Below are 11,624 nucleotides of genomic sequence, written 5' to 3' on the forward strand. Positions count from 1 at the left end.
ATGAAAGGAGAAAGTATAGTAATTCTATTTTTATTAAAAGTGCTTTTAAAAAAAATCATATATCAGTATTCCTCATTCCATATGAAACTGGCCTTTCTCCTATTATGAAACACATTTCCAGAGTCATAGAAATAAGGATTTTCACTGAGGATAAATTACTACCTGTTTCCTTTGTTGCTTTAAGCACTATGTATTTGACTTTTATCTTTATTTTTTAAATGTCCTAAATTTTATCTTATTTGCATAATGGATGTTGGTATCAGGATTGACTCTGAATCCAGGGACATCACACCTAGGTGATAGCAACCCGCACACCTGTTGCCAAGGCAACAGTCACCATATTTGTAGAATCCACTTGGCTCACCTCCTACCTTTTCCTGCAGCTAAGTCACTATCCATATAAAAGGAAGACCCCAGATCCCTCTCTCTCTCTCTCTCTCTCTCTCTCTCTCTCTCTCTCTCTCTCTCTCTCTCTCTCTCTCTCTCTCTCTCACACACACAAGGATTAGAGTCTGCCCCCACCTTTGCCCTTCTCTCCTACAATAAACCTCACATGGAACTGTTTGGCCTGGTTTGGTCTGTCTGGAGCCATACATCTAACACAACAATGGACAAATAAGGTAGGTTAAATAACGTGACCAAAGTCACACAGCTAATTAGAAGAATCAGTTTTTTTTAAAGCTCCTCTTAAAATAGCATTTTTGTTACATGTTTATGTGTGTACATTTTACATAATCATTACGGAAATAGGTATGATAAATTTTAAAGTTTTGTTTTCTTCTTAAAACAAAATTTTTTGTGGTTTCCAGTTCTATCTCCTGCCCTCATCTACCGCCCCCTCCAAAAAAAACCCCACAGTTTTCACTGTCTTCTAGAGCTTTCTCACATTTCTCTTCAAAATTCTTTATTGAACAATGGCTTTTGGCTGGCAGACCAAAATACATACAATATAAAATGTGTGAATTGGGATATAAAAAGATTTTCCAACACAGTGCAAGTGAAGCCAACAACTTACACTTGAAGCTCTGTCTTCAAGTTTAGTTCCTCAGACTGTTAAGGTTCATGGATTCAAAGATTACTGACTCCAATACATTAAGTCACACCCTAAACTTCACTAACACAGAGCCTTCTTGGAGGCCGAAGCCCCACCCTTCGAAGCTAAAGCCTCGATCCTATCTGACCCTATCAGCGCACAGCTGGTCTGTTGCCATAGAAACCCACAAAGCACCATGGCTGCCGCCGGCCAGGCAGAGGAGTGTTTCCCACTGCCGGCGGCAGAATCATCCAAGACAAGCTTACCTACACCACCAGCAATTCCCGCAGGAAAGAAGCCTAAGAAATGTCTGGTGTATCCACATCCCCCGAGGAGCTCCCGCCTGAGTCGTTCTGTCCTGCGCTGGCTCCAGGGCCTGGATCTCAGCTTCTTCCCTAGGAATGTCACCAGGTGCCAAAGCCAGACAGGACCCAGTGATTCACCCCCTGCAGCGCTCAGTTCAGGCTCCCTAAGCCTGGAATCAGCCGCCCTGGACTTGCTTTAGCTCCTCATGGAGACAGCCTCCCCATCCAACCCCTGCTCACTCACGCATGACACAAGGCATACATAATCAAGATAGGAAGCTCCAGAAAGCTGAAGGGGGCTGTTCCCTATAGGTGGAACAACAGTATGAACTAACCAGTACCCCCTGAGCTCATGTCTCTAGCTGCATATGTAGCAGAAGATGGCCTAATCGGCCATCATTGGGAAGAGAGGCCCCTTGGTCTTGCAAACTTTATGTGACCCAGCACAGGGGAAGGCCAGGGCCAAGTAGTGGGAGTGGGTGGGTAGGGGAGCAGGGGCGGGGGAAGGGTATAGGGAACTTTCGGGATAGCATTTGAAATGTAAATGAAGAAAATATCTAATAAAAAAATGGGGGGGGGGAGGAAGCTCCAGAAAAACATGGACCGTTTTGTTCATTGATTTCATTCAACTGGTCATTAAATTGTAGGGTTAAGCTAATCCCGAATGCTTTGATAATCACATAAAACAAGGTTTTAGTTTTGTTTGTATTAATCATAATAAGGACTAGTTTACCCTCCTTTTGAAAATGTATCCAGTTACCTGAGTTTTTTTAAAGCTTCTGTTTAACGGAAGCAACAGTCTATGTAACTGGCTGTTACTATAGAATGTGAACAAAATTCCATAAAAATGAATACCATAGATCTTTTGCAGGAAAATGAATACTGCCAGTATTGGGTTTTTCAACATCTGTGAAACTTTCAATAAGCTTTTTAATCATTTGGCAACATTGTTAAATCTGATCATTAGGAGGATTCATTAAATGAACACCTAAGCTTTAGTGAACTGCTTTCCCATTGAGAATCCTTCTCAGAGAAATGAACCAACAAGTTTTCCCAGATAGTTTGGCAATATGGTATATTAACTATCAATTATATAATTATTTTAATTACACTTTTCCATTTCCTTATTGTTATGTATCAGGGATTTTTCAAATGGCTACCTAGTTGCAGAGATATTCTGTATTTATTACCCCTGGGACCTTCGATTATCATCCTTTGAAAATGGAACCTCCTTAAAAGTCAAGTTGGATAACTGGGCACAAATAGAGAAGGTAAGACATCGAATTGACAAGAGTTTCCTGTGAAGCTTTTTTAGATAGTACACTACATCTCCGTCTAAGAGAGAAACAGACAGGAGAGAAAGAGAGAGAAAGAGGGAAAGAGAGAGAGACTCTGTCAAGTCTAGGAAATAACTGATTAATCAAATTCTAGTTGTTTATTATATACAAAACTATAAATTATAAAATTTAGTATAGAACAGTTAGTGTGGTATATAAGAGTGGCTTTCTTGAAGAAATTGTGAATATTGATAACATAGAAAAAGTAGTTCAAAGAACATTCAGTTAAAGTAAATTCATAGTACTTGATTATTTTTCTGGAACTTCTGATGGTGAAATACTTTCTTTCTATTATTAAAGTTTCTAGCGAAGAAGAAATTTAAACTCCCTAAAGAACTAATCCATGGAACAATTCACTGTAAGGCTGGGGTGCCTGAAATACTGATGCAGGAGATTTACACTTTACTAACACATCAAGAGTGAGTAGTTTGAAATTCTCCAACAGCATAATTTATCGTAAACTTTTGATGACATAAGGCTCGCTACGAAGACATGGTTGGCCAACAATATTTTGTTTCTTCTTTCCAGAATTAGAAGTATCCAGGATGATCTCGCTAATTTCACAGACTATATTTACCAAATGCGTTTGCCCCTGGTTCCTAGGAGTACAGTATCAAAGTCTATTAAGAATAACATTAGGTTATCGGAACTACTAAGCAACCCTAATATACTCAGCAATGAACTCAAGATAGAATTCCTCATCCTTCTGCAAATGCTGCAAAGAAAATTAAGCAGAAAATTGAATCCAGGTAAGCTTTCCCTGGAGACAGGTGCGTGCTTTTGAAATCACCAAGGCTGTTCCTAAGCTGAAATGAGAGAAAATCGTGCAGTAAAAAAAAAAAATAATAAAATATATATATATATATATATATATATATATATATATATATATATATANAGAGAAAATCGTGCAGTAAAAAAAAAAAATAATAATATATATATATATATATATATATATATATATATATATATATATATATATATATATATCACTGGAGTGGATGGCTTTTCAGTTTATTCCTTTTAGTGGAAGCACAAGTTACATAGAGATACATACTCACTTTTAGAAAAACAATTTGTCAGTCTATTAATTGAACTTTTGTGGAAAACACATTTCAACTATAACTCAAAAGAGTGGGAACATTTGACTAAAGTGATCCTTAAGCTATTGGGGAAAGCTTAGATTATCACAACTCACTCTGGATGCTATTGGGAAGAAAATGGTCAGAGATCTTTTTACCTACAGTACATTTGTTGATATGCGGATGGAAGGGCAGGTTTCCAAAGGCTCGCCCAAAGTCATCTTAAGTCATCTTAAACTCTTGTCCTATTGCTTATCCGTTGTCCCAGACAGGTAAGTGATAGTGGTGGTTCTGTCTTTATCATTAGCTCCATTCTGGCCTATTTGGGTTTTTTTTGTTTTGTTTTGTTTTTTTTGTTTGTTTGTTTTTTATGTTTATCATGTAGCTGCCCTTATTTCACACATAGAAAATAGCCTTTCTGTAGCATATCAACTATCCAAGAAATATGTGTGTCATTAGAATGTTCCTTCCTTTGAACTATATTTTCTGAAGGAAAGAGTCATTTTCTCTCTGGTATCTGGTAGCTACACCTTGAGTTCTTCTCCACATTAGGGCTATTTGGATAGCCCACAAGTGAGTGCGCTGTGGGGTTGTGTCTACCCTTCCTGTGTTCATTTTCCAGACTCCTATATTATATTGTTTCTCTTCTTTGACTTGTTATGGTCTCTGGACTTATTCATGAATTTGTGCGCAAACAAAGAATATGAGGCATTAATCCTTTTGCATTTTATATTCAAAATGTGACTGTTTTAAACATGACAATTTTGCTGCAAAACGTGTCACACGCATCCATTTTATATAATACGTGAGCAATTTTAAAAACTGGTGATGGTGTTAGGCCATTGTGTATCTTGAGAGAGTTTAAGAAATGGAGTATTACCAACCCCTCCCCCTTGTTGACTGAGCTCACCACCCCCTCCACGCCCCCCCCCCCAAACCAGTGCCTTCCTGTTTTTGTTGAAAGCTTCCTCCATTAAAACAGAGTTAAGCTATGTGTACTATCACATTATCTCAATTTTAGTCACACATGGACCCACTTGTTTTTGCATACTGTGCATGTGTTGTATGAGCAATTGAGTTCAGGGCGTTATATATCCTAGGCAAGTCCCTGACCATTTAGTTAGATCTCCATGCTTTATACAATCCTTTTTATGTTTTTCCCAAGTAAGTTTCTTTAATTTTGTTGTTGTTTTCCAGAATGCCTTTGTCTTTTTTCTTTTATTGAAAAATATTTTTTCTTACAACATATTCTGATACAGTTCCCCTCTCAATGCCCCCTAGTTCCTCATCTTCCCTCCCCCCCCCTTTATTTTTTGGAAATGACTCTTTGCATATTGCATACAATATATCCTGATTGCAGTTTTTCCCCACCTCCTCCCAGCTCCTCCCTCCCCTTCTAAATCTCAGCTCCACACCTTCCTTCTCACTCTCTTAAGAACAGGCAAATTAAAAAAGACAAAACCACCAAACTAAAACAAAAGTTAGGAGCACAAGACAGGAATCTCCATGTTCCAGCCTGGTTACTTTTAGAACGAGCAACCAGACCCTGCATATTGTTTTCTTTTGAACATACCTTCATATAGACAGGATCATTTTTCCCCCTATTTAAATAATCAATACTCAAGTCTCCTTTGTGAGTGTGTGTGTGTGTGTGTGTGTGTGTGTGTGTGTATTATACCAGTCAGCCGGTACAAAGTCAAACAGTCAGTGAGGATTATAGAAAAGACAGAAGACTCAGAGCCACAGGTTAGAAATCTGGAAGGCTGTCCAGTTAGTACTGCGGCAGCCCCCACTTTCTCTTAGGCTTTATATAGTTTACAGTATCGGGGGAAACAAAGTCACAAACCGGCAGAGACAATGGCTGACATACATTTGATATCTGTACCCATCCAGAGGACTCCTTATTCCTCCTTGTTCCTTCCTCCAAGATTAACAGGACATTCAGCCCCTCACCTTGAGCTTCAAGTATATCCCCTCTTACGGTTCCATGTATCCCCAGGCCAGGTAATCTGCAGTAGACCCTGGCCTGACTTGACTCTGCTTGACAGGAAGACTTTCACAGAAGCAGGCAAAATGACTCCCATCTGTGTGTGAGTGTGTGTTGACGGTTGTGTGTAGACCACACCACACATGGTCAGAGGAAATCTCTGTGAAATCACTTCTCTTCTCCCACCTGAACCTTGTAACCTGCTGAACCATTTTACGGGGATGCTCTTGATTTTTGGTACTTTGGATTATAGAAGATTTTTTGCTTTTTGTTTTTTGTTTTTAAATCTATCCCCAAAGTAGTTGACAGAGATTGTTATAGGAATGCTGCTGCTGGGTGGGTGGGTTTGTTTGTTTGTTTGTTTGTTTTCTCTCCGAGAGTGTGAGTGGTAAGTGGGAAAACTTTCCATAAGATAAACTACAAGGATGGAAAGGGCCCTTAGGGGTTAAGAGAAAATGCTCAAGTGTACAACTCTTAGGATATGTTTAAAATAAATTTGAAAAACATGAAAATTATATTGTCACAAAAGCAAATGCACATCTGCAAAACAAAATAGATGCTTTATGATTTCTTGACACGAACGACAGACTAGGTAAAAGTACCTTACCTCTGTCAGTGTCCTCGGAGGACACCCTGGGCAGCAGTGCAGGGCTGGCAGTATGTGACTCTCCCAAAAGATTGTTGGAATGAATTATACTTACGGCTTATCTTTTTATGTAAGATCTTGAATAAAACTATATTAAAACAGAAGGGGCCACCTAGAAGTCTCAGTGGGAAAGGAAGTGTGCCCCACAGCACGATGACTTGATCCACAAGGAGAGAGTTGACTCCTGCAAGCCTTTCTCCGATTTCCAGGATACTCAGGACCACCCTCCCCCACCCCCACCTCCCACCCCAGCACACACACACACACACAAATAAACAAATACAAGCAACAAAATAAAAAAAATTACAGAAACATAAAGATACTACCTTTAAAGTAATATTTTAAAATACAGTTACTCCTTTGCTCATCAAAAAATTACCAGTAGGGCAGGAATTACCAGTAGGGCAGCTGAGATGTGGCTCAGCTGTTAAGGGCATTGGCTGGTCTTCCGGAGCATCTCAGTTGAAGTCCCAGCATGGAACTATTGATTGTTGTATAACATTTTTTAAAATGCCTTTGGTGTTTGTATTTTATAGGGTGGTTTGATGTCAAGCCAACAGTGGGAGAAATCACAATCGACCGTCTTCCTGCCCGTAGCTATAAGCGCAGATACAAGTCAAGAGGTTTAAAGGAAAAAGCTGTGCCGCCTTTATGTAAGTTTTGGTTTTAAGTTTTAAGTTTTTTGTTTGTTTTTTTGTTTTGTTTTGTTTTCTCTGGATAGCACTGGCTGTCCTGGAACTCACTTCATAGACCAGGCTGACCTCGAACTCAGAAATCCACCTGCCTCTGCCTCCCAAATGGCTAGGATTAAAGGCGTGCGCCGCCACGCCCCCGGCTCTGCTGAGCCTTTAAGACTGTTCCTTGACCGTTTTAGAATCAGTTCAACTGTCAGATTGAACGTCACCTGGTTTGAATACCACCAGGTACTCACTTAGTGCTTCTTGACACATGGAGTGACATAGAAAAAGGTTTTCTTCCCACCACACATTACTTAAACCACCTGAGTTCTCATATATTCTCAAGTGCATCTGCCCAAAATAAGGGAAGCTGCACCAAGCTCGAACCTTATTGCCCGGGGAGTGAGCCAGTCCGGAGGTGACTGGAAGACACTTGGAGATCTAGACTTCCCAGAAGCAGAATGGGAAAACCTTGTCAACACAGAAACCTCTGAATTACAACAAACCGAGAACAAGGCAGCCTGTTCCCACCTATTGTGTAGCTAATCAGTTAAGAAAGGCTCTCTCTCTCTCTCTCTCTCTCTCTCTCTCTCTCTCTCTCTCTCTCTCTTTCTTTCTTTCTCTTTTTCATTTTTTTTTTATGGCTGGAAAAATTGAAACTGTTTCTCTAGTCACAAGAACATGTAATGGAATTCAAGTTTTTGTTTTGATAAACTACACAGGACGGACATAACTGAGCATCTTGCTTTCTGCTGGTTGTGACTTCCTTTGCTTTGCAGGAGAGGGCAATTGCCCCCTAACCAAGGTTCTTCTTATTTTTTAATTTAATTTTTGTTTTGTTTTTGTTTTGAGACACCATCTTTTTATAGCCCAGTCTGGTCTTTAATTTATAGCAGTATTCCTGCCTTACCTTTCTGAATGACTGGGTTATAGGCATTTAGCACCATACCTGGCTATAACGAATAATATATTTGCTTATTATACATTTTCACTTAAAAGATAATGCTTATCTTGAATATTCATTTACTGAGTATTTCATTTGACAACTCTAAAATATTAGCAAATTCATTATAGAACATATTTATTTGTGTTGTATCAAGTTTGAGTGCTAAATTTTAATGGTTAGGAGATATTCCTTGTTTCCATCAGATATGATAGAGCGATCTCAATAGATCTATTATAAAAGAATTATGACCTCTGGAAGCCTTTAATATGCTAATATGTATTGTAATTATTTTTAAAAATATTTCAATCATTTAAAAATGTATAAATTATTATTATTATTATTATTATTATTATTATTATTATTATTCAGTTTTGGTTTGTTTAATGGCTTTGTAGAACAAGTATTCTTCAGAGCCCAGATTGTAATATCCACACAGGAGGCTGTCCATCAATCCCCCTAGTGGATCATCTACCTCAAACATACAACACTTTAGTATGTTAGAATCCAGCAGATGTGACGCATGGTGCTTCTTTGAAAAAACATCCTGAGTTGCTCTTTGGATTCCTGAAATGTGTCTGTCTGTCTTTCAGCTTTCATAAGCCTTCCACACATGATTGAGAATTGTAATACAGGCTCCAGCTTGGTAGGGCCATCCGTAGGAACAGTATATAACTGGGAAGAAGAACTGGAAGGAATTATAGAATGGAATGAAGACCACAAGGGGAGTTGGGCTCCCTCCTCATCCCTTCTCATCTTTTTCCTTGTGGATGTTGGCTCTGGCTTGGGATGGGAAAAGGTGGGAGGGAGCAGTGGATTCTCACCATGGTTTCCTTCCTGTGTAAGAAAGAGAGGCAGCATACAAACTGCTGGAATTGACTCCATTCCCACAATAGTACACACTTGACTTAAGACTGGGCTGGAGGCAAGTCTGAAAAGCATTTTGTTAATTAGTGATTGATGGGGGGGCGGGGGGCGGCCCAGTCCGTGGTGACTCTGGGTTCTATAACAAAGCAGGCTGAGCAAGCCATGGGAAGCAAGTCAGTAAGCAACATCCTTCCATGGCCTCTGTAGCATCTTCTGCCTCCAGGTTCCTGCCCTGCTTGATTTCCTATATGAATGAGGTGATATATGGAGCTGTGAACAGAATAAGCCCTTTTCTCCCCGAGTTACTCTGCACATGCCATTTCATCACAACAATAAGAACCCTAACTAAGACAGCCTGACACAGAATTAACTGCCACAAATCAAAACAAAACAAAAACCCAAAGGCTTCATTCTAACTGAATTGCCAAAGGATATGTCTGATTATGGTTATTTACTTTGTGACACTCTAAAAGATCACCTGGTACTTAGAAAAACTGAATGCTGAACTAGGCGAGGTGTTTCCTATCTGTGTTTAAACCCATCATCTTGTCAGAGTTTTAGGCCAGTTTGGACTACATAGTGAGAAGCTGTGTCCAAACAAATTAATCAGAAAGTAAACATGAAAGAAGCAAGGAAATGAAAACGACCTGTTCTCATTCCTGCAGAAAGCACTTCATGGGGGGGGGGGGAATGAGTGTTTCCTTTTCCCATTTGAAAAATGAACTGCTGCATATCCATCCTCATCTCTTCCTCCAGTGATCCCATTAGCGACTCTCTAGGAGGCCTTTTCAAAATGGCTTATGGCTTTGAGGAAGGATACCCTCACTGTACGAGGCCGATTTGAATCGGATGTTGAACATATACTGTCACTCTTTACGTTTCTCAATCCTGCCCTAGCTACTTAGATTCTTACTCTAGACACACAAAGAACGCTGTGACTTTGATTTGGGTCATTTAATATAGGTAAACTATTTTAAACATTTTATTGCCTTTATTCAAGCAATTCCAGTTCAGTTGCTTTGATGAAAAGGATACAAACTGTCTCTTCAAGTCATATTAACTTTCATAAGCTGAAAGTTAATAAAAGAAAGAGAAACAAGTACTGTACTCCAGGAACTTTGCTGTTTCGGTTTGGTCACAATCTCCCTAAAGTTACAGGCTGTTCTCTGGAATACAAAATCCCAAGTAACACTAAAATCAAGCTACTATTCTAAAAAGTTATACTCTTTAAGTTGCTGTGTTTATTTGCCTCAGTCTTATCTGAAGGGATAACCTAGGTGGATTTCTTAGTTGCCACTGGCCCATGATATTAGAATGGAGTGACCTGGAGTCTGGTCACCCAGAATGGATGACAGAGTAATCAGAGCTCTATAAACTGTGGTATGAGCCACACCTAATTGCCAAGGCTAAGTACAAAATCATGTCTCTGTTTGCTCAGCTGCTTTCTGAAGCAATATCTAAAAATACATGAGGCATATCAAATGTACCAAAATGAACCCTGGATATTTTTATGCATTGCTGATAAATTTTGGAGGAGGTAACACACACACATACACACACACACACACACACACACACACACACACACACGATGTATGATTTAAACATCCTGTTTATTAATTCATTAATTATAACCTGTGCACAGACTTGTCATTATGAATATTAGAGAGATAATGATAGTGGTACAGATATTTCATATTTCATTAATTCTTTGTTACTTTAAATATCCCAGCAAAATCAGACAATGATGATAATCAACGGAAAGAAATCCATGTGAAGCAAAGTGGAAATCCTTGTGAGAACACTGAAAACATTTGACAAATGTGGGAGAGAGAGTGAAGGACATGGAGGAAGTAGCTTCGAAGAAGAGATATCACTAATGTCTACCACAGCCTGGGTATGTAATGACCCACCCCAGTCTTGGATGTACTTAAATAATAAATAACTTAAATTGGTGTCTTAACCATAATTCATCTAGAAAGCATTACTTTCTTTTGTGTGAGTGTGTGTGACTCAAAGAATTATCTTATAAGTGGGTGCATCAAGAAACCACTGAACACAGCCAAACTCTATGGATAAGAATGCAGCAAGCTGGGACAGGTTGTTAGATTCCATAGGCGCAAATTCGGTGGAAGGACTCAAACACTGGAGTAGCCAGGTGGGTAACCATGGGAACTCTGGAGACTGATCAGAAGCCGTCAGGTGCCAACTGCTGCTAGGGTCAGGAGTGTTCAAGTGTGACTGCTCTGGTCAAGAATGTTCAGGCAGGGCTGGAGAGATGGCTCAGCCATTAAAGGCTAGGCTCACAACCAAAAATATAAGAATGTTCAGGCAGCTGTTGGGGATTTTCTGAGAATGCTTCAGATTGTTGTTTCTCAGCAAAACCAAGCCTCCTGGGAAAGCCAGGCCCTGGCAGGCCCTGGCTGACCTTCAGTACATGCCAGAAACATTAGTAGGTAAAAGTAGGTTTTAATGCCAGTAAGAAAAAACTTGCCACTGAGAGGGACAGAAAGCAGGCAGAGAGAAAGTTTCCTCCTTCCATGTTCTTTATTTACGCTGCCTGCAGAATCCTACCACCTTAAAGTTTGAAGATGACAAATGGCTCTACCATTTCAAGTGATTTAATTAAGAAAAATCTCTCATAAATGTACCCAGCCACTGGTGCTTTAGCTAGTTTTGGTTGTAGTCCAACTGGCCAACCAAGAATAGCCATTACAGAAGGCAAGCAAGAGATTCTTAGCTTTAGT

The 11,624-nt window shown here is 39.5% G+C and overlaps 1 protein-coding gene across 1 annotated transcript; it reads left to right on the plus strand.

Moving 5' to 3' along the window:
* The first annotated feature begins 1,215 nt into the window (after positions 1-1,215).
* Positions 1,216-10,844, plus strand: Spata4 (spermatogenesis associated 4). Its single transcript, XM_021219753.1, has 6 exons — positions 1,216-1,444; positions 2,480-2,609; positions 2,976-3,094; positions 3,204-3,424; positions 6,927-7,043; positions 10,610-10,844. Exons 1-6 carry the CDS (start codon positions 1,230-1,232, stop codon positions 10,693-10,695), a joined length of 888 nt encoding a protein of 295 aa, XP_021075412.1. The 5' UTR covers positions 1,216-1,229; the 3' UTR covers positions 10,696-10,844.
* Positions 10,845-11,624: the final 780 nt, after the last annotated feature.

Source organism: Mus pahari, chromosome 19, assembly GCF_900095145.1.
Source record: "Mus pahari chromosome 19, PAHARI_EIJ_v1.1, whole genome shotgun sequence".
Lineage (NCBI taxonomy): Eukaryota > Metazoa > Chordata > Mammalia > Rodentia > Muridae > Mus > Mus pahari.